The sequence below is a fragment of the Malurus melanocephalus genome, unplaced genomic scaffold (genome assembly GCF_030028575.1).
Source record: "Malurus melanocephalus ecotype Western Australia unplaced genomic scaffold, MMel_1.1 scaffold_172, whole genome shotgun sequence".
Classification (NCBI taxonomy): Eukaryota; Metazoa; Chordata; class Aves; order Passeriformes; family Maluridae; genus Malurus; species Malurus melanocephalus.
The window spans coordinates 1,201,694-1,225,456 of NW_026623404.1; the positions used below are offsets into that span (position 1 = coordinate 1,201,694).

Consider the following 23,763-nt stretch of genomic DNA (forward strand, 5'->3'; position numbering starts at 1 on the left):
AGGCAGGATCTTAACACCTTGGAGATGTTCCCCGCTTTCCCGTAGGATCTTAATTATACCACTGTGGCTGGACTCCCCTGAGGCGCAGACAGGTATCGCCTTTCCTTGGCAAACGCGGGGAGAACGAGGTTGGGGGAAGGTCTCGAAGTCCAGGGACGAGACGCGCGTCCTGCGCCGTGGCCGGGGACCGGTGGCAGGTGGCGCGCAGGGAGCGCCCACGCGCGGTTCGGCTCCTATCGGGCCCGCGGGGCGGGCTCGGGCCCCGCCGCAGCCTCCCCCCGCGCTCGCCGGTAGGCGGCACCGCCACCCTCCTTCCTCCGCCTCCTCCTCCTCACCTTCGCCGGGCGCCGCGCCGGGTGACCCAGATCGCGGCGGCGGCAGCAGCTCCGTGTCCCTCCCGGCGAGGAAGGACGGCTCGGGACGGCGGCTGCGCTGCGCCGCGGGGATGGAGCGGCGCGGAGCGGTGAGTGCGCGGCGGCGGCGGGCCCCGGCGGCGGCCCCGCGGGTCGCTTAGCGACGGGAGGCGGCTCTGGGCATCACATCGCAGCTCCCTGCACCGCTTCCCTCCCCCGTTCACAGCCCGTCGGTGGGAGAGAAGTTTTGCCCCTTTGAATGCGGGACGCTTCATGGAAAGACCTTGCAGCGTAAGGAAATTTGGAGGCGCCGAGTGGCTTGAGCGTTTGGAGTATTTTTAGTTGATTTTCTAAATTTTTGATTAGTTTTTTATTCCTAACGACTCCATCCTTTATAATTGGACAGGCGGAGGCCGGCACTGGGCGGCCGCCAGGCGCACGGCTCTGCGGCTCCGCAGTGGGCTCGGCGCCCTGCCCTGCCCCGCAGCTCGCCCTGCGTGGGGCCGCTGGCCTGGCTTGCCCCGCAGCACCTGCCCTAGGGTCTGTGCACCTCAGTTACACCAAGGTGTACACATGATAATCCCGGGGGTTTTTCTCCATGGCATTCTCTTCTTCCCTGCCTCCCCTTCATCCCTCCACATGGTCACTGTGTATTGAAGTTACACTTGCTCCTAGTTGACTCCAGGATTGATGTCTTTGATGTTTCTCTTTGTCCTTACCGTTTCTGTTTTTCCTACAATTTCCTTTAAAATGGCTAAAAGAGAGTAGAGAAAGTGTATGTCAGAATGGGGGCGGTTGCAGGGGGAAGAACAACACCTTTGTCCCAATTCAGTCAACTCAACAATCAAATCACAACAAGATTTTTTAAAATTTTTTTTTGTGACAAAGGCATTTGAAACAAAGGAGCCATTTTAGAAGCTGAAATAAATTTATTTTGTGGCTTGCATGCTTTAGTAAATCCAGGTTTTCATTCTTTTGTCTTATGCTCCCCTTCACCCCTTTTCTCCACTTCCCGCTCTTCTAATTTATCCTAAAATGAAATAGAATAGAAAAAAAATAGCATGTCTAAAATCCTGCATCATCCCTGTGCTCTACAACAAGGTTACTGATTGCCTTCTGTTTCAAACGTTTCATTGCGCATTTTTAAAGAATGTTAGTTTGTACTGGTAGATCGATGAATAGTTGAATCAGTGGAGTGTGCTTGTGATAAGAACATCTTGTCTCCCCAGGAACAGAACGGCAAAGCCTCATTATGTGTAGTAATTTGGTAGTTGTTGCATACTTATATCTATTTAGCCAAGTGCAGGTTCAGACTTTCTGATTTTTAGGAGAGCTTGCTTTTCTCTGACTGTCTAAAAAAATGTGGGCCACTGCTTTGCCAAACCGAACAGGTGGAGTTACATCTAGAAATATCCTTTAACTTGTTCAGTTCCCATAATCTGCATATTGTTTTAAGCAGTATTGCAATTGACTTATCATCAAGGCTAATAGAAGCTTGGAGACAGAAAGCCAATGATTTTTAGGAGTGAAATCATGTGACAGCATCAGATGCTGTATGTATCACTCTAAAGAGAAAATGGGCAGAAGATAATTCCAGGAAAGCACCAAAAAATGAAAGTCATGCAATGGAATGCATTTGTTAGCTTTCCTACTGGTTCACTGATATACAGTAAAATATATTCTGCTAGTGTAAAAACCTTCTATGGCAGAGCATATCACTGAAGTGTCTACAAATCCTTAGCCTGCTCCGGTCTTGAGACAGGGCTTTATTAACCATGGGACAGCATCACATTAGCTTCACTGACATGTGTGAACCCAAGAATTTCCTGTGACCAACATCTTCCTGTCACTCTTGACAGCGACCTGTAGTCCCCTGAGCTAAGCTATACTTAAGGGAAAAACTTCCGGGCTATGTTGCATTAACCAGTTATTTTGTTATTTATCATCTTCCCTGCACAAACAGGCTTGCTGCTGGCTGCAGGGAAAATGCTGTTGCACAAATGCTGGCATATGTAGGGCTCCAGACCACTGCTAGTATTTAAATAATCTTGTATTTTAAAGTTGTTCAAATAACTTATACTTGCAGTTAAGCTGCAATCAGCTATAAACCAATTTAAACAAATATGGTCAGTTGTACARTCAGGGCATTATAACTATACAGAACCAGGTAAGCTTTATTTTTCCCAAGGGGTCATTTGAAGTGTTGGCAGAAAATTGCAAGAACAAGTTTGGGTTGCCTGGAGATCAAATCTTGCTGGATTTAATGCACTCTAGCTCATGAKGCTACCTTTTTTTTCTTTTTTTTTATGAACATCTGCTCAGTTTTCTTGATTGAAAAACTTTCATTTGACATTCCTTTTAAATTCTTATCTTGATAATGCAGGGCAAAGAACTGCATGAAATATGTAACTCTCCTTAAATGCAACCTTTGGGAAGGAGGCCTGGAAAGTAAACTCTAGAGTAGGTCTTACTGGTATACTGAGAAGGAAGCCAGGTGGTGAGATTTCAACAGGAAAGAAAAATAAAGTAAGGAAAAATAAAATGAAAAAGGAGACTGATGTAAAGAGATGTGGAGAATTTTTGTGGTAGTGCAGGACTGTGGCTAATGTTCAGGCTTAGCATCCTCAGCGTGCATCTAACATGATACAAGCTCAGCCACCTACCTGAGCTCGTGTACTGAGCTGTGCTGTACTGCAGGATTTGCCAAGCCTGAGCTGGAGGTGGAAATTCTGCTTGTTCCTGCCAGGCAGTGGAAAGGGAAGTATGATAGCTGAAGCTGTGGGAGCAGCTTCCTGAGTCATTCCTTAGTGATACGTGGGATTGCCTGAGCACTCCTTTTCAAGGCAAAGCAAGCATTTTGGTGACAAACTGACCTGATTCTGCCTTGAGACAAGTTATGGGTCTATTTACACTACTGATTTGGCTTGCATCTGGCTTAAGTATCTGGCCCATCCTCTGAAGACCTTCTCCGGTTGCCTTGCGGTGGTTCAGGTCTCAGAGCAGTCCCACTGCAAGAGACCTGAACTCTCCCATTGAAACTATATCAGGATTTCTGCTTTGGGAGCATTCCCATTCAATTACTGTGCCTTGCATGAAAGGTATTGGTTTCTTTAAAGTACCTCTCAGCTGTTATCTAGCAAGCAGTTCTCATCCACTTCAGCAWAAAACAAATGAAGAGCCCCATAGCAACTTTGTTAGCTTCAAATATTTCTGGCAGCTTGTTCTGGAATTCAGTGTCCTRCTCCCCTAAAAAATGAAAGCAAACATTTCTCAGCTTTCTATTACAGCTGAGAGACCCTTCAAGAAGATAGTTTCTAGCCCTTGCAGTACTTGTAGTACCTGAGTGAAACTGAGCGATTTGGCATAGTGTTTTCACTTCATCCTAATCTGTGTGCAGATCTTCAGGCTGAGCACTCTGTTCTAGTACAGACTGATACAGCCACAGCCATATAAAGGAGCCTGGAGAACAGGAGACATATAGGAGATACGAACACTGGAATTGAAAACCATTGAAAATACAGGCAGGTGAAATTGCAACTTGTTAGAGCAGATTTAGGCRATGRAATATACTGTGGTCCTCAGGACTGYGTCTATAGTAAACTGTGTACCTGTGAGTTCTTCCGTCTCTGGTGGGAAATTACTTCACAGGCATTTTGAATCTAAATATAGATGTCTACACTAATGTTTTAACTATAGCAGAGTGTGTGTGTTTTTTAAGCAAATGTCCCAAATAATATTCACCTTGCTTTGTAGACTACTGTTGGAGCACCTGAGAAAAAGAAGCGAAAATGTTTTGGGAATACATCAACTGCAAGCTGGCATTCAGCCCCAGGGATCAGGTTGGAGCTACTCCAGCATCTCTATAGATACAGCTTTTCCCCATCCTATGTAGTTTCAATTTCAAGTGCTTGGCAACATCATTTCTGTTGTTCTGTGYTCTGCACTGACTTTGTAGCTGTAGTTTCTGCAGTAGCTATGTATTTTGTTTTTCCAGGGAAGGATACTCAGGTAAATTACAGGACAAGACCAAATCTAAAAAAATTAGTTATACAAAGTCCTGTCTCCACAGGTCTCCATATCATCCTGCTAATTTGGCCACRGTTAACTGCTGTCTTCTGATGGTGCATAAGGAGGAAAGGCAGTTTCTCTAAAGGAGGTTTGTTAAGGAGAGTGTGCAGTTGGCTATCAATTTCACAAACACAGAAGTTATTCCTTAGTGTATATATACCATCTGCCATTTAAACCCATATTRTATGCCTGTGYCTGTGTCTGTGTCTGCCAAAAGTGAATAAGTAAGTTTCCTAGCACCCCAAAACTGATGCTATTGGGAATTGCTCAACTGTGCAAGGGCTTCTGCAGATACTTACACATTGCACAGAACAGATGTTTTCCAATTATTTTTCTTTCTTCTTTCTTTGTTTKAGTAATCTTATTCATAAATTGGGGGGGRRAAAAACCCCAAACCCCTACCTTTCAATGTCTTCCAGGATGACTTGGATATTGAGACTTGTCCGTGGAGTAGCAAGAATTTGTTACTATACTGACAATACTTGCAGGATCGTGTAGATGTGCCGGTGATACAAATTGGGCCCCTTAGGTGTCCTGTGGTCATGGAAACTATAGTCCTCTTMTGGTAGGCAGTTATAAGAGCAAGTCTCCTATTCCTTCTCCCACTCTACTTTCACAAAGGCATATTCATATCAACATTAGCTTGAATGTGTGCCATAAAACAGGTTGTGCCTCTGAAACACTAAAATTAATGTGGGGTTTGTTAATTTTGGGCTTGTTAGGCCTTCAYGCTGTCAGTGTTAAAGCAACCTGAGGAGAACAGATGGGTTGAAGGAGGAAAAAAAGGAGTTCTTTCTGAACTGAGTGAGGAAAGGAAAGAAATGGTGGTGGTCCCAGAAGATGACACGAAGAAAGGACATACCGTAAGCACAAATTAGGAAAAGGCCACACAACCTACTCTCAACTTTCTCAAGTAGGACTACAACAATAACTCCAGTGGTCTGAGACAGTCATGTTTTTTTGGGTTTGTCCTGACTAACATGTGCTATGTTGTACAGGTTACTATCTCAAGGATAAGATCAGTTCATATTACTGAATTATTATGGGTATATCTGCTGCAAGGGTTCTGRAACTTGTTTGATTTATTCCCTTTTAGAAGTTCATCTTTACACCTACGAGGTAAAGAGTAAGACTGTAAAAAACAAAAGTATGCCCACTTTTCTAAGTAGAAAGACACGCTGAAGGAAGAAGACTTTCAGTGTTGCAGTGTGTTAAGAATAAATGCTTTATGGCAATTCTGTCAATCATCCTGTSCTAGTCTGTATTCCTCTTGGCTCCACTTTGTTCTTCTTCCTCTTTGGTAATGCTGTTGCAGTAACAGTTTTCAATGGTCTTCATGTTTCTTCTCTTTTTTTCCCAGATTGTCTTCTTCCCTCTTTCCAGTTTTCAACTATCAAATCTTTGCCAGCATCCTTTTCTATCTGAGATTGAGCAACTAAAAGAAAGTAAAGGTCTGGTTGAACCAAGCAGGAAGTGGCAGAGGGAAGGAAAGCACCACAGCACCTTCCACTTCCCTCACTTTTTTTTCTATGTGGTTGAGAAAACACATTTTTTGCAATTACCACATATTAAGAATATTAAGAATTTTAAGAATATTATAATAAAATAATATTTTAATATTAAGAATATTTCCTGTGCCATGCTTGGAAGTGTGTTTCATTAGCCTTGCTTACCAACTGGTAGAAGTTCATTGACTTTCAAAAGTTCATTGACCTTCAATCCATTCTTTCCATCTTTTCCTTCTGCAGATCATAATCAYCTTTTCCTCTTACTTTGTTAGCGTGGTGTTTGTGTTGCTGTATATCTCTTTTCTATGAATGTCTCCAAACTCCATCGTAGCTTTCTTTCTCCACTGCTTATAGAAGCTGTATTTGACTTTGATGCTGCTTGGAGGTATCTTAAGCTACAGAAAGGTGAAGGGAATCTTAATGCAGTCATTTTTTACAATTGTTCACAGCCCTTGTTAAAAGAAATTAAAATTTGCTATAATACTTGCACTTTTCTAAAGTTGAAGAGTCAACTGGTAGTTGCTGGTACATAGGCCTATCTGGACAACAGATTTGGGAAGATGCCCTAGAGTGATTTCTTTTTTMTTTTTAATTCTTTTTAATTATTWTTTTTTTAACCATGTTGCCATTGAAAATTTTCCCCTAAAGAAGGACTTAAACCTGGTTCAGCTGGAGCCTGAAGTTTGCAATACATATTAGAGAAACTTAAGAAAACTTTCTGGTTTCTGTGATGAAACAGATTATTTCTTCCACTTCTCCTCACTCCAGACATTAATAAAACCAGAGCAATCTACCCTGCACATGTTCTTCTGGGCAGCAAATGCATAACCAGAGCTTCCAACAAGGTCATGTACTTGGAGTTGTCCTGATTTCCTACCTCCTGGGATGCAGAACATCTCRCTGAACAGCAACCAGGAGATTAAATTGTAGGCCATGAAGTCTGCAAAATAACTGCAGTGGGATTTTAGATACTCCTGTCTGCTGAATAAATATGTTCATCATTTATTGGGGTCCCTCTGCAGTCTGCAGGACTGAAGGCAGCAAGCAGCTGGTGCATAACACTTCCTGTCGGATGCTTATGGTTTTACAAGTGGGGTGCTTCATGACATCATCCAGCTGGCTTACTGCATGGAAGGTTGTCCTTTTTGAATCCTGCCTTAGTAAAATTACAGAAGGAAATGCAGAAACTCTCATGGATCCTACTTGTTCTACTCTTGCATGCCTATCTCTCAGAGCTCTGTGGAGAAGTTGTCTTTTCCATGCCAAAGCAATGTGGTACCATTATGGGAAAATGGCACCATATGGAGCAATTTTCTGTTAGATCAGTCTGAATTGTGTCTGATCTTCACCAGGTTCCTGGGTAAATAAATTGGTTTATGCTCCTCTATCCTGAAAGCTGAGTTTGGCTTTTGTCCTGACCCCTCTAGTGTCCTAGCCTTAATTTTTTTTAGGGCGGTCAGTTARTGAGCTAAATCTCAAAGTCCTTAGTTTTACATCCTTTCAGGCTGATGTTTGGTGTGAGGCTGTATTAATCTGATGGCTGAGCTAATTCTGCTTGGTCCAAGGAAATATAGCATATGTTGGAAAGGTAGGGGAATAAAGAGAAAATAATCTCTGGTGTAATTCTATTGACACTGCAGATCTTTATGCAACCAGTTGATAGGACGAGGTTTCTTCCCCACAAACTACTGCTTGTTGGGAATTGGTAGGGCTCTAAAGCAAATCTAGACTTCAGTTGATTTTGCTGGCAAGGGAATACTTTGTCTTTGCATTTTAACTTGTGTCCTCCACCTATCTCTAGGCAGTGGGTTGGAAACCAAGAAGGGAGGGAGGGCAAAAGCACAACAGTCAATCACTTTTGGAAATAGTAATTTTGGGTTTTTTCCATGAAATTTCTGCAGTAATTAGTCTGGGAGGTAGCCAGGCAGCCTCTTTGGATTTTATGCATCTAGCTTTGTAGGATTTATTCTAAACTTGAARGATTGTTGCCACGGAGTATAATGTTTTATTTAGAACAGACTTCCTTGCAGTACAAGCTGTTGTACACTGTGTCTGGAAACAGAAAAGTGGGCCAGAAACATTCCACTACAAAACATGTAGACATATGTGAGCCACCCAGATGAAGCTGCTGTTCTCCTGGGTCARCTCATCAGTGGTCAAGTGAAAGTTCATGACAAGTGACTAAAAATGATGCCTTTTTATAATGTTTGAAGGAAGGGGGCRGAGGAAGTTGCTATACATTGAAGACTTTTCAAGAATGAGAACTTCATTTTTAGCTCACAAGTCATCTACTCCATCACCTTCTCAATAAAATACACTTTCCTCAATATATAAAGTGAGCTTTTTATGGATGGAAACACTACAGATGGAGACAAGATTTGGATACTTGAATTCCTGTTGAAATTAGGCATCTGATTACATTTCTAGAAGTTTACAGTATTCTAGGCTGTGGAGACCTTTGTCTATTTTTTACCTTTGTATCTATTATTAGAAATAGACTTATTATTAGAAATAGARTTATTAGTACCCAGCAAAATCTTTKCCAGTGACCTGAAGTGACTTTATATAGTTACGTCCTCCACATCTTTCAACATTGTAATARAGCTAAAAGAAATTGGTAAAAGTAGAGTATTGTCACAGTTCTGCTTGCGAAGTGCACCTGTATGCATGAACATCTCCTTTGTTGAATTTCTGGGATTTAGTTTGCTTTGAACAGTCAGGTAGAGAGCCATAGCCCTTTTCTTTTAAAGTGCAGAGATTTACAATGGAAGATAGAGATGTGTCTACAGTGCTGAGTTTGGTTTGATGTTATCTCCATCGAAATGTGAATTTTCACTGYGCAACAATCTGCAGAGGAATTACAGGGTGTAGGCTGAATTGAGTGRTGTTAGAGGCAACTTGCCATGTGAGATTTGATAAGTTTTCTTAAACCCAAATACAATCCTATGTGACTGTCTCTTACGAGAATTTTAAGACCCTCTTGATCCTTCSTTGTATCAGTAATGATTTAGAGGCAGTGATGGACTGAAATGCTAARTTAGAACTACAGAATTATAGACTTTCAAAGCACTGTTCTGTAGCTTGAGGGAAGCTGGGGTTTTTATACACTCTGACTCCCCAACTCTGCTGTGATTTTAACCTTTTTTCAGTTTTTTTTTTCTCTTTTTATTGCTTAATTGTGTGGTATGTTTTCATGCTCACAGGACTAAAATTCAGTTACATTTTACTTCATATCTAGCCTTKCTCTCACTCTCCTAGTGAAATACAGAAATGCAAAATGTCAATGTGTGATGGAGATTAGAAGTGGAAAAATCTTATTACCTGTGACAGTGTGAGTGAAGTCAAATCTTGTTTATTAGTGTCATCAATCAAATGTGACATTTTGTTCCAGTTTTTTCTTCTAAGGAATTCTTGATGTTGACTACAGCCTCATCTTGGGCATATGGAAATGAAAATTCCCTTCTGTACTGAGATGGGAAACTGAGCTGCCAAAAAGCAGGCACCCACTGTTGATYTCTAAGGTGAGTCCTGCCAGTGGCTGCATCTGTAGGAGTTTGCCAAAGYCACTTCTGAGCAAAACTTTTGAACTGCATGAAACAGGTGACCTGTTCTTGAGAGCTTTTTTGGCAGTAGAGCTGTTTTCCAGGATGTCTTCTGAGTTGGAGAGGTCTGAGCAGTGTTCTTGCTATAACATTCAGAGACTGATAAATGATTGTGCTGTAATAGAGAGGGTCGAAGATACTGTTTTTGCTAGTTTGTTTAATATGCTTGAAGTGATTTTTATGCTACCTTTGAGCATGAATGCAAGTTGGAAGATGTAAGYAGATMTGTGCCTATTTCATGGGATAGCTGRATAAACAATRCTTGTATGGAATTACAGTGGCTTGCCAAAATGGGGTCCTAGAGTTGTTGGGGTTTATTTGTATTTGGGATTTTTGAGTGTTGTATTGATGCTGGCATGACTCCTGGAGACTCTCATTCTTGAATTGTAGGACCCTAATATGACTTGTTTGTGGTCAAATTTTGTGGTGGAGGCTTTTGGGTGGGAGTAATGGGCAGAGATGGATAGAAGGAATGGCTTTGTTCCATCCGAAAGCTTAGCTTGTTTCTTGGGAAACACTGCAAAGCATCTAGGAATTTATTGAGAAGTTAGTAGCTCTAAAACTGATAAAATAGCAGGGACTTGAGCACTCTGTCTGTTGTATCTCTATAGCATTATAGGACTTAGAATATTTGGGTATAATGCAGGATATCTGAGATCATCCCATGAGGGGGACTGTGGGGGAAGCAGAGAACCAAAGGMTGGAAGGGACCTCAGACCAGCTCCAGCCCAACTTCCTGCCCACAACAGGGGCAGCTTTGAGGTCAGGCTTCTCAGGGCTTCACTCAGTTAGGTCTTGAAACCTCAAAGAACACAGACTGCACACTCTCTCTGGGCAACCTGTGCTGCTTCCTGACTGTCCTCTTGGGAAATTTTTTTTTTGCCTTATATCCAGGCTGAACATTTCCTGTTTAAGTTTCTGCCTGTTGTTTTTCACCTTCCTGTCCTGCACTGCTGTAAAGAATCTRGCTCTTGACTTGGTACTGGAGGTGCTGTTATGTCCCTCCAAAGCTTTTGCTGGCAGGGGCTAAACAAGCTCATCTCCCCCAGCCTGACCCCATCATTTCAGTGGCCTCTGCTTAACWCTATTCCATTTACTGGTGTATTTTGTGTATTGCTGTGGCCCCAAACCAGGCAGTGTCTAAATATGGCCCAGAGTGCTGAGTAGAGGAAGATAATCTCTTCCCTCAATCTGCTTACTGGCTCTGTGTTCATGCAGCCCAGAGTGTTGTTGTCAGTCTTTGCATCCTGCTGGCTTCCAGCCAGCTTGCTATCCTCCAGGACCTCAAGGGACATTTCATAATGTGTATCAACTATTCTTCCCCTTTCCAATTCTAGTTATCTCAGATTGGTGTTTCACATACAGAAGCACTAACATTACCTTCAGCAAAAGGAAAAGGAATATACAGTAGTAAGACACTTTTGGAGACATAAGGCTCAAGCCTATTGTCTCTCACAAATAAATAAATGTAGGCTTTTGAGGCAAATGAGAGGTAGATGTCAACCCAGGATACCACTGGATAGAAAGGCAACAACCTGAAATCAACATCATGATGGTGGYCTTCAGAAGAATGTACTTTAAAACTGCAACAGTTAAACTTAAAAATAAATTACTTGATTTGGGGTTCTTTTTTTTTTTGTAATCTCATGATCCACATAAACAAAGTGCTATATCCAGCCTGCTCACATGAATGTTTCTGATTTTCTTTTTCTTCAGTGCACCTACTCTTTTTTTAGAATTGGAATATACATTTAAAAGTGTTTGCTATATAACAAGAGAGTCATTAGCTTGCAAAACAAAGATTGTGAAGGAGACTACCTTGGGTTTATATTTTACCTAAAAAGTATGGTGATTTATATTAAATAACACAACTKTTCCCTGCAGCTGTATCTGCAGCTTTATTGAAGACAAAGCAAACCCTCAGCTTCAGATAAAGAGGTGACTTTCAAGGCTTGCTCTTGATTTCTTTCTGCCTCCAGCAACTGTTGACATTTCAGATGGATGCATGTTTTGCTATACTACTAAAAAGATCATAGAGTCACAAGAAATTCAAACAGTTGATGTTTATTTAAGGAAAGCTTCATTTATATTTTGAAACAGACCTTGAAATAGTTTTGCTGTTCTATGTGATTATGGTAGTACTGCTTCTTTTCCAGGAAAAGCTGTGGTTAGTTTTAGGAGGGGAAACTGCTGTCTAGTTTAAAATAAAGTGGATTAAACAATTGGCAATGAATGGGTAGGTGGGTGTGTTGTTGGAGGGAGTAGGAAGCTGCTTTGTGGAAGTGATGTGATATGGGATAAAATCCTGCAAGCTGAGAACTTGAGCGTGTGGGAAATCCAAACTTCATCCTYGCCCAATCATTCTCAGTATGGAGCCTTAAAACATTAATGAGTCTCTTCATGCCAAAGAGAAAACTTCAAACATTGAGTCTAGAGGTTTTTTGTAGCTGTAGGTTCAAGCTATTTCTAGGGAGTCAATGGAAGATTGCTAATGAAGTCAAATCTACTTGTCTTTAGATTTATTTCAGCTGCATGATTTAAAATCAGGAAGGGCCAAAACGCTGACTACAGAAGAAAAGTGTCTCGAGGGTTCCTTACTGAGAAAATGTATTTATGGCATAAAGCTGAAACATTTTCTTTAACTGTAAAAAAAACACAGCTACAAGTTCACATGAGTGAAACCATGTAAAAGCTCGGCTCTGAGCAGTGGGCAGATGCTGTGGCCAACCGGCTGCTCCCCAGCATCTGCTGGCTCTGGGTGTCCTGCTGTCCAGTCTTCAGAATTTTGTATTTCAGTCTCTCCTAATCCATAACTGCTGTCAGCTTCTCAACTGAATTGTAAATTGTGGTACCCTTTCTATCAACAAACTCATAAACATTTATTGACAAGGTTATCTATCACTTGTTGATGCGAATCTTTTTCTCATGTGTCTTTCTTTCCTACAAGTGGACCTTGAAAGCCTTCCTGATCTGCAGATACCCAACTTGCTGAGGAAGGTCTTTTCTAAAGAAAAGAGGAGGCTGGAAGTCAAATCCTTCTCTCTGAATAAAAATGAGTGTGCAGCTTTTTGTTCTGTTTGGGTTTTTTTTTTCTAAGCACASCTAATAACAAATAGTAAATTCTGAATTGTTGATAGAACATACCATCCTAAGCTAGGGCTATTCTTCCTGTTCACTGAGATGCTATAACAACCTCAYTGAAAGTTTCACTTATGAGAAATTTATTACATTTTGAGATAAAAAGAAGTTGGCAGAAATTAGGTCTTGTGGCTCTGCAGGTTTATGAAATTTGAACTTAGATTTAATTGTGGTAACAATCTTTTTAAAGAGTTTAAATACTGKTTTCTTAACAGAAAATGTTTACTGAACTCCTAGAGGATCACTTACGGATGTGTATGGAAATAGAGCCCTACTTTTTTAAAAAACTGTTAATTCTCACCTTCTGGTTCAGCTTCTCAGTCTAGCACAGATGTTAATAAGTTAATGCCATGTGTATGTGTGTGTTCACAGAAGCAAATTGTTGCAAGAATCACAGAGCATGGTGTTGATTTTTATCCCTGTACTTAGCAGATAAAGCATTTAGAAAGGCAGTCTGCCACACCCAAAAATTAATGTGTTCATGTTTTACCTCATGAACCAAGACAGCAGCATAGACTCTCTGTACTTTTGTTTGAGCTGGAAGTCGTGCGTCTAGATTTTGAAGCCATCTTGCAAACAGAGTCAGGTGGAATTGGATTGCTTTGTTCCACTGTGGAGGAAACTGTTTTTGAGGCCATGTCCTTCCTATGGACCCAGTTATTAGCTGGGCCTCTACTGTAGGGAAATGGCTGATGAACTTGCAGGGTGAACTCTTTCTCTGCAAGCTGCAGGGCTTTGATATGGCATCAGGTCTTCAGCTGTAAAGTTTCTTTCTGTAGACTTCCCCATACATATTTTAATTAAAAGGGAGAGAGCAAGGAAATTTTTTTCTTATAATTTCAAGTGTGGGCTTTTGAAGAGATCTAAAATAGGCACTTTTAACCACTTACCATGCTTCCTGTGTCACTTTTTTTTTTCTTTCCCGATCAATTGCCTTCCTTTGAATTTAGCTTTCTGGGTAGAACACAAAGGTCTCTAAACAGCTACAGTAATGCTCTAATTTTTAATGAGCATTCTAAACAAATGTATTGTATACAATACAAACAATTATAATTTATAATTGGCTGTAGCTGGTGACTGTTCTTGAAGGTCCTACCATGCCATGCTTGTTTGAGCTATTTCTGGAGCTAGGGCTAGTGGAACTTCCCTTTAAAGCCGTAATAATGAAACAGCATAATTTTCAGCAAGCACCTTGGTCAGAATCAAGAAGGAGCTGACCTCAGAGAATGAGACTAGCATGCACTTTTAGAGGGGGCTGATTTGACAGCTTCTGGCACTTCTGGTGTGTTCCTTACACTGATGCCCTTATGGGTCAAATTTTGTGGTGGAGCTTCCTTTGTTAAAGTTGATGCTAAAATGCTGAGACTCAGCTGYGAGAATCTTTCACAAACTGTATATTTTAAACAGCAAATGATTACACTGGAGAAGGGGAGCAGGTTACATCCCCTCTAGTTTTTGCCTATCTCCTGTGCTCATTGCCACAGAAGACCTATCAAAAGCTGTAGCAGGAAACGTTTGGAGCCTGCCTCTTGTGTTCATGAATGAACCAGAGTCAACATCTCTCTGCCCTTGCAAGCAGGTGTCACTGCAGCCAGCACCAATTACAGCTGTATTCAGGGGACAGCAACATGATTCAGCCAGTCAAAAACAATATAAATTAAGGWAGCTTTCACAGTTCAGGGGTTATATATTTTTAGCAAGCTGTATGTGATCTAATCCAACAAGATAGCTGTATTTTTCTAAACTTAAATGCTCGTTCTGGTGCTCTCAGCAGGCAATAGCACAAYATAAAACTTGCAAGTTACAAAGAGGAAAGAATATGAGAAACTGGTAGGGTAACAAGATTTTTATCCCATGAGTGCTGATAGGTCCTGCAGAAGAAAATAGGTTTTAGGTTCTCTGGATTTATAAATTTATGACAAAAGAGGTCAGATTTCTTAAGGCCTCGAGCAGTCTTCAGCAYACAATGCTAAGGAAAAATGGGCTCTTAAATTATTTCTTAACAACAAAACTTTCATTCAGGCCTTTGTACATGGTTTGTTCTAGTACAGAAGTTGAAAACGTGGTCTTTTTCCTTTAAGTCTTGGATTAAGTTGTCCCGGTAGCAGAAGTGTAGCAGTGTCCAGTTTTCTGGCAGTGAGTAAACATATTTTACTGCCTTTTGCAGGACATGAAATATGTAATTTGAGAAGTCTGTATCTTTTAGTCAAATATCACTTTTATTTGAATGCTTAATTTTAGAAACTTAAAGAGGTGGTGACTGGGATGGGTCTACACTATCAGGCAGGGTTATATTTATGAATATAAATATATTTTCTTCATGAATTCTTCCTTTTCTCTACTGGAATATCTGGTAATCGTAATAAGCATTGAGCATAGGACATCAGATCACAGAATCAGTGGACAGTCTGGTCAATGTATTTTCAGAACTCAGAAKTCAAGAAGGGTTTGGACAACACTCTCAGGCACACGGTGTGATTCTTGGGGTGTCCTGCTCAGGGCCAGGAGYTGGACATGATGATCCTTGTGAGTCACTTCCAACTCAGCATATTTTATAATTCTATGATGTGTATCATGCAAATTATGGTGAAGAGAGGACTTCTAACAACAGAGTAAACTGGGCATCTCTTGAAGCTGCTGCTTGAAAGCTGCTGTGAACTGCACAAGATACTCATCTTCCCTTGATCTACTGCAAAATCACAGTTTTCTCACTGATTTCTGTGTTCTCATTCAAGTTTTTTACTTCTCTGAAAAAAAGACAGGGGTAATATAGTCTGGTCAAAGTTTGTGCTCAGGCTGAAGTGTGAACAATTTATGATTTTTCATATTGACATGAGATTTTTTCTTAACATATTTCCCTTGTATTTCCAGATATGTTTTTTTCAAGACCAATTTTAAAAATCTGAAGTATTCCTTTTCTTTTTCAATCAGTAAATAAGTCTTCATTCTATTTCTACAGCACTAATATCACCTGTGAAGAAGAGGTCATCAGTGATCAATAGATTACGGCTCTAGCAACACAAACCAAGCCATCATCATGAAACACTTCCTGAGGTAACTGTTCTATATTTTCTCAAAAGTGATGAATTATACTAACTACTTTTATACTGCAGTKAGCTAAGTTTAACTGTTACAAGTATTACAGAAGGTGTAAAGTTTATACTAGACTGCTTTCTGTTCACTTAGATTTCAGTATTTAATTAAAGCTATTTTAATTTAATTTTTTCAGTTCTTTATGGAATTTGCAGTTCTTTATGGAAGCAAAGAATGCGGGAACCGTCTTGTGGGATTGGAACAGTGATGTACAAATCAGTAGTGCCTGATATGTCAGGGGAGAATAGGAGAAGTAGTAACATAGAACAGTGCTTGACAAACGTCAGGTTTTTTCCTCTCTGCTTTTGTCCACTCTCAGGATATTTGGAGAGTTTTTTGTTAAAGCAGACATGCTTGCTGAAGATGTGCAATTGTTTTTTAAGCTGATCATGCACACTTTGTAGGAGAAATGTCAATTACTTGCTCCTACATATGACTTGCACCTTTTTCTCTATAAACCAGGGAAGGGAGAACTTGCAGACAACAGATGTAGGTGCAGAAAGCCCATATTGTATTTGTTCTATAGGCAGTGGAGGGACTTCTCAAAACTAATACAGATCAAGAGCCTAATTTKTGTATAAACCAAAAAAATCATATTCTGTCTGTATGGGGACATTACATCCTCCTTTTCAAGAGGACTAAACCATATGCTTCTGTATGGAGCATCTGTCACTATATTTTTCTCCATTTTTAGACTGTTTATAGCAAAGAATCTTACACACTTTGGATATCGGCATCATTGCCTCTAGGCTGATCATCTGTAATGATTTTGCTGCCAAGCCAGACTTGGCTTAAGCCTTTCTGTGGAGTGTTTGGGCCAGCKTCCTCAGGTATCTTGAACCAGCTGCAAAAGGACTCTGTAAGCAGGACATACAAAAATATAAAGCAACTATTTGCCTRCTAACATCCACAAAACACAGCCAAGGTTGAATTGAGCCTTAATTTAAACATTATTATGATAAGTACCTGATAGGCACCAGTCAGGAGGGAAAGAATTGACCCTTGCAGTTCTGTGCCCCAKGTTCTGGATGGTCCCAAGTCTTCCACCAATTTCATTGCTATTGGTCCAGTGACCTGAAAGTTCCCAACTAACCCGACCAACATCCCTGCACTGTCTTTTCCCTTTACAATTTTATAACACCTCATGTCAGAGCCTTTCTTCTGGAATCCTGCTAATTATTTTCTTTTCAACAGTGCTGCCTCTAATTCTTACCTTTTCTCTCTATGCAGTCTTGTTAAGCAGCCTGACCTGAGGTCACAAATTGGTGCCATATGGTATTTGGTTCATGAGTCTTTCATAAAGTGGACTCTACCATCCTGTGAGAGGCTGGGAGCCTCCAGCTGGGATGGCGGAGGTGTTTCAACTTGCCCCCATAAGTCTGGTATTTTCTGAGCAAAAAGTAATTTTGCTCACTCCTGATCTAGAAGCTGAGCTACTGACAACTTTTAAGTTGCCAGCCCTCTTCTTGTTAAACTACCTGCTCTGCTTGCCTTTAGCTCTCCTGGCCCCTTGGGTGATTTTTTGATGTTGGAGAAAGAGTGCTTCTTTTGAACATGTGCATTCCTGAGGCTATCATGAAGAAACTACCTTCTGCTTCTCTTCATGTTATTCCGGAAGTCAGTGAATCCTAAAAGATTTGAAAAGTCTTGGTGCTAGATTCTCTTAAATAGTCAAGGTGGATCTTCTGAAAAAACRTTACTTATCTAAACAGGACAGTCTAGGTCTTTGTTATGGAAAGTCCAGTATTCCAAATGCTGAACAAAAAGTTGGATTAAGGGATGGGGGTGGGGGGGAGTACAGAGCACCAAAAATACGAACTCTATGTTGAAATATGAAAGCTATTTCTGTTTACTTACAAGSAACTGGATTTTCTTATATTATGTTAATCCTTTGACATGAACTGATAAGAGTACTATCGTCCCCATATTTTGTAAATATAGAAGAAAACCAGAGAGATTAAGAAAAAATCCTCCAAGAAAATCACTCACTGGGGATAATGAGTTCTGCTCTACATGATACAACCTAGAGTTGATCTTTATGTGATGGGAATAAGGCAGTGAAGTGTGGAACTGCAGGGACATAGATGTGCAAGACAAGGATGTTATGCCTTCTGGCTTGGAAAATAAAGAAGTTAATGTATATTGTGTCCCCAGTGTTGTCCCTCAACAGCAGCAGCCACGTGGGAGCTTAAAGCATCCGTAACTGTGAAGATCAAATACAGGGCTGAAAAGTGGAATTCTGACAGCAGGAACTGCTYAGTGGTGCACTGTTTTCCTTGTTGCACAACGTGGAGCAGACACCAGAGTAACTGATGCTGATGACATAGATTATCTCTGTGTTTAAAACCTGTGAGTTTGCCCAAACTGCAAGTCATTTTGTTGATTGCAACATGRAAAATGCCATAAAACAGATGGTGAGAGGAACAGGGTTTTCATCTCTGAAGTTGTGATAACCTTRACTTTGCTTTCTAAGTAGTGACAGTACCTTGCCTGTAGCAACATGCAGCAGATGYTTACCTGGAGACCCAAGGAGAACTTTGAACAGTGGATTTCAAATCCAGCTTGTTGTAAGGGTTTAGTGAGGTTGAAAGACAGCTCTGGAAATCATCAAGTCCTATCCCATTGCTCAAAGCAGGATCAGCTGTAGCAGGTTGCTAAAGGCTGTGGCCAGTCACATCTCCAAGTATGGAGATGYTGCAGCCTCTCTGAAAATCCTGTTCCATTTGCTTAGAATCATAGAAATCCTTAGGTTGGAAAAGAATTTTAAGATCATTCAATCYAACTATGAACTCAGCACAGTTAAGACTACCACTAAACCATGTCACCTGAGTGCTGCATCTGCGTGTTCTGTAAATATCTCCAGGGATGGTGACTCCACGACCTCCTTAAGCAGCCTGTTCCAATGCATGAYAATTCTTTCTGTGAAGAGATTTTTAATGATTTTCAGTCTTCCTTGGAACATCATGAAACTGTTTTCTYTTGTCTTAGGAGAAAAGAATGACCCTGACCTCTCTACAATCTCCTTTCAGGAGCTCCCTCAGCTCCCTCAGCTGYTCCTCACAGCACTTGTGCTCCAGACCYTTCCCCAGCTCCGCTGCCCTTCTCTGGACAYGCTCCAGCCCCTCAATGTCTTTCCAGCACTGAGGGGCCCAGAACTGARCACAGGATTCGAGGTGTGGCCTCTCCAGTGCTGAGYACAGGGGGACRGTCACTRCCCTGGTCCTGYTGGCCACACCATKGCTGATMYRGGCCAGGRTGCCATTGGCCTTCTTGGCCACCTGGGCACACRCTGGWTCATGTTCAGCTGCTCTTGACCAGTACCCCCAGGTCCTTCCCAGCCCYTGCCCCCAGCCTGTAGCATTGCCTGGGGTTGTTGTGACCCATTTGCAGGACTCAGCACTTGGGCTTGTTGAGCCTCATACAATTGGCCTCTGCTCTTTGATCCAGCCTGCCCACATTTGTCTGCAGAGCCTTCCTACYTCTAACAGATCATCAGTCCCACCCAATTTGGTTGGGGAAGGAGTCATTCTATTAAACAGTCTAGTAGCTGGAGTAACTCAAAATCCCTAAATTTAGACTTTTACGTTCATATTTCCAATTCAAGGCAATGTCCAAATCAAAATAGCTGGTTTAGGTTTCTTTTTGTTTCAGCTTGCTCTGATATGAATTATTTCTGACATCTAAAATTTTACTTATGAAAAACAAAACTGTTTCTCATTTAAGTACTTAACCTTTCAGTGCTTTCTCTTTTTGTTGTAAAGGGGTTCTGAGGAGTCTGTCAGTAAYACTTCTACTTTGACTGTATTTTATCTTAAACATCTGAAATAGTAACTYGGAGAACCAACTGTAGGAGACACTTAAGGGTTTTTTCAGTAAATCCTGAAAAGCTGACATCTTCTCTTGATCTACTGCAAAGCAGTCTGTAAGCACTGCAGATTTTAAGTGTACTGGAGTCATATCAGATAAAATGAAAATCAAATCACCAAACAGCAAGAGCAGTGAATGTGGAAAGCTGCTGTTAAAAACAATTCTTATGTCTTCCCTAGTTGCCACAGTGAGTTGCTCCCATGTCTAAATGGGGTTTCAGTTGTCAAGTCTGCARAGGCACAAAATGAAAGCAATTTCTTGTGTTTTCAAGGAGGTAATAGCAGGTGTGGCCTATGGCTGCCTATGGTATATCACTTCTTCCTTGTACTTCTTGTACACACACTGTAAGTTATGCACATAAACCAAAGATAGTCAAGTTAATGAGCTCCTAACAGGGTTGTATCACTTGCTTACTCACCCATTTGGATGGTTTATCAGCCATGACTAGTCTGTCCTTGACTTCTCAAACCATAATTGGAATTCTCAGAAAGGAAGTATTGACGTGTAATGCACTCTTTTCTGAGATGAGTATGTCCTTCAGGAAAAATAGCYGTGTAAGAATCTTTGGTATCCATAGGACCTAAAACAGGACACACAAACAAAGAAAATGATGTGTAAGTATACTCAGTGACTTTCACTTCATTCTTTTAAACTAGTGGGTTTGGAGSTGTGGGGTTTTTTTWWTTKGKTTKGGGKTTKKTTTGTGATTTTGGGGGRTTTGCTTGCTTTCCCCCMAATTTTAAGTCCAGTAATTAGCATTGAGTACCTACCTGAAGTTTCCATTTTACCTAGAGTACCTATGTTTGTTACTARCTCTGAAAATTCTAAGGTTCTGAAATTACTGTGGGAGGGAATAAACAACTTCTATTGCACAGTAATTAATCTCTACTTCCCTYYAAGAGGTACYTCATTAAACATAYAYCTTGCTATTTACCTGAACAGATTACCCAGGAAAGAGCTTCACRGAAATATAAGGCAACTTTGGAAACTTTTGCTCAGTTTTTCTTCTGGCAGTTTATCATAGAGAAGGCTGTCTAGAGCCAGTCACATCTAAATAAAAAGCCAGATTTCATGGAAATGTGATGTCATGCTGGCATTGGAGAGAGATGTAAATTCTAATAGCCATCACATGTGCCATTTCCATCACACTATCTCAGCATCATCTGGGCTAGTTCAGGGCAAGCCTGGAAACGCCTTGTTGAAAACCGTTTATGTCCTCCCCTTTGCAATGCTGGAGTATGAAACAGCATGCTCAGTGCTCTCTGCTGCTTGTGCCATGTTCTTTCATTCCCCAGGCAGAGCAGCACGTGCTGTGGAGAACAGAAGCACTGCCACTGCTGCAGTAGTACTCTTACTTTGAACTCTTTTGGGCTCTAAATTTCTCTGTCTTGAAAGGATTTGAGCAGTTTTAGAAACCCCATTCTTCATCCTCTTCCTCATGGAAGAGAGCTTTCCAGAATCTCTTCTGAGCCCCATTATTGCTGATAGAGATCGGTTGCTTGATTGGTTTTGTCATGCAACATCCTTGGCAAGGGAATCAAATGTTGATTGGACATCTTAAYATGCAGTTTTTTCTTTGTTTTAGTTGAATAAATGTTCATATGAACTGTTGTAATGCATGTATAAACACAAATATGCAGGTCTATACACTGCTTGGAACACAGGAGCAGAAGGAATTCGGATTGAAATAGGGAAGAGTGGCGTATGAGTCCCTGAGGAGTGCCTTCATTTTTGTAATACTTCTGTTCTTAGACCTCACCTCAGGATCTGAAATAATGCCGTGCATGAGCACATAAAATATTTTGTGCTAAGAAACCTGCTAAGACAAGAAGGTGAGGAAAAGAAACCACAAAAACCCCAAAAAATAATAACAAACCAAAGGAAAAACAAAACCCACAGAGGAAACTGAGTGGAGAGGAGGTATGGAATTTAAAACAAACCAGACATTAATGCCACTGTGCTACAGTCAAACAAATGGCTCATGCAGTGCATTTGTGGGGTTCCCATTCAAATGCTGTGTTTTGATTTAAAGTGCTTAGGGGCTAGCATAAAACTTGTCTCRCATAATCACTAGTGTGCTTTAACTACAGGATTTCTGCAAACAAGAATTCCCTTTTATAAACAGCTTGTGTTACTTTTTGTGTTTTTCATGTTGCAAGTGGAATGTTTCACCTATTGTAAGCTTGACATGGATGAGTAGTAGGAAACTGAAGGTACCCACAAAAGCAACCTAGTCAAAATTAGTGTGTGTTTGGTTTATTAGTAATAGCTGCTAAGTATATTTTAGTGAATCACAGACGTAGTGCTTGTGTGCTGTAGTGCCATGTTTTCAGTAGATGCATTTTTATTAATCTTCGTGCAAACCACAGACAAAGCAGAACTTTAGAGGATTAAATGATTGCAGTTATGTGGTCACAGCTCTGTCCCATTTGGAGTTTTTYCTTTGATTTGCAAATCTGTCATTAAGTCTAAGGTAAAAATATGTATTTCAAATGCACCTGATACGTTTCCTCCTCTAAGCCCCCAAAACTTATCCACAACACACAGTACTCAATTATCCACAGTATACAACTCAAAATGCTTTTTTGATTAAATGGGTTGTCATGTTTCAGTATTAGAGGCAACTAAATATAGGCATGAGTTTTTCTGAAAAACATGGTTTTCACAGGAGCTATTTTGTTCATTAGAAGGAAATCTTATGGGACTGTTAACGTGAAGTGAAATGAGTCTTTCCTCTCATCTTCCATATAAAGGAACTCTCTGTATTTTTGCTTTAAAAGACACCTAAGTTTGGAAACCAAGCCAACTCAAAGAAAGCAACTCTATTTTCTACTACAAATATATGATAAAAATCCAGGACTTTGTTTTACCATACTCCACATTCTGGTTTGGTGTGCTTTTAGCATGACTACAGAGCTGAGTCGTGCTGAGGAAGCTAAGGAATGGCTATAGGTTATATTTGAGTTCTGCAGAGATGTTGCACTACTCAAATCTGTGAAGGCTTATATCAAATGTTTACCAAAAAAACATAATGACCAATGCTAGCCTATGGGATTCTCCAAGCCACTCTTAAAGGTTGCAGTTGAAGGTATTAGTTGACTTTATCTGAGATTGATTCTTTGACATATCCCAAGGCCACTTGGATGGGCTTTTGAGCAACTTGGTCTAGTGGAAGGTGTCGCAGTGGGGTTTGGAACAAGATGAYGTTTAAAGTCCCTTCCAWCCCKAATCATTMTGTGTTGATTCTATTATTCTGCTTCTGACTGTTGGAAACTTAAAGAAAGGCTGCTTGTCTGATGATGGCCTTGCCTCCTGGTAYCTGGTGCTCTTAATATTGAAGGCAATAACCTGCTGTGAAGCACAGATTAACTCCTCACAGTGTGTTCTGGCACATCTTGAGTCGGGGATGACAGGGTACCCACATATTTTGATGTCAGCACTTGAAACTTCTTTTTTGKCTAAAACTTGATACTGTCATGGGACTGATTCCTCATTCTTTAGGTGTCCATTTGTACCTAAAGTAGAGGCTTCCTGTTGCATAAAACCAAGGAGGTTTGCCTGCATGCAGGAATTTGGGMGTGCTAAGTGAATTAACTAAAAGTGTGAAGATAAAGTGGATGCTTTTAAATCATTTTAAATACCTGTGTGTTTGCTTTCCATTTAGACATAAAATGTCTKTAGTTCCCATAGCTTAATCCCCCTTTGAAGATGTTTAAGCTGAGGCCAACATAAAGCAGATTAAACTCCTGTGTGGATATTAACGCAYGTTAATTCATCTTCCCTTCCTTGAATGTCCTTCTACACCATGCCCTTCAGGAAGTTTTTAGGAAGTGATGGAGCTCTTCAAGCTTTACATACATACATACATACATGTATACATATTTACAACCGATTTGAGCAATAGAACTCATTATTTTGAAATAATCACTGCAGTCTATTGAAGAGATAATAGTGTCTTCTAACAAATAACCTGTCCTTTAAAAGCATCAAYGGCAGAAAATAATAGGCTAACGATGAATATGCATACACACAGGCTTAGAACATAATGGACCAAATTATTTGTGAATATTTATTGTCAGGATAGCATATTGAAGCTGCATTGATGTTTTCCCATAATATAATCATAGAATGTAA

At 40.7% G+C, this 23,763-nt stretch overlaps 1 protein-coding gene across 2 annotated transcripts in view; it reads left to right on the plus strand.

Moving 5' to 3' along the window:
- Positions 1-341: 341 nt before the first annotated feature.
- ELMOD1 (ELMO domain containing 1) overlaps positions 342-23,763 on the plus strand; it is a 43,359-nt gene continuing 19,937 nt past the window's right edge. For both annotated transcript variants that reach the window (XM_057372486.1, XM_057372487.1), the window contains exons 1-2: positions 342-463; positions 15,629-15,723. In XM_057372486.1, the coding sequence (XP_057228469.1) occupies positions 15,707-15,723 (17 nt within the window). In that variant the 5' untranslated portion in view covers positions 342-463; positions 15,629-15,706. The remainder of the gene's footprint in view (positions 464-15,628; positions 15,724-23,763) is intronic.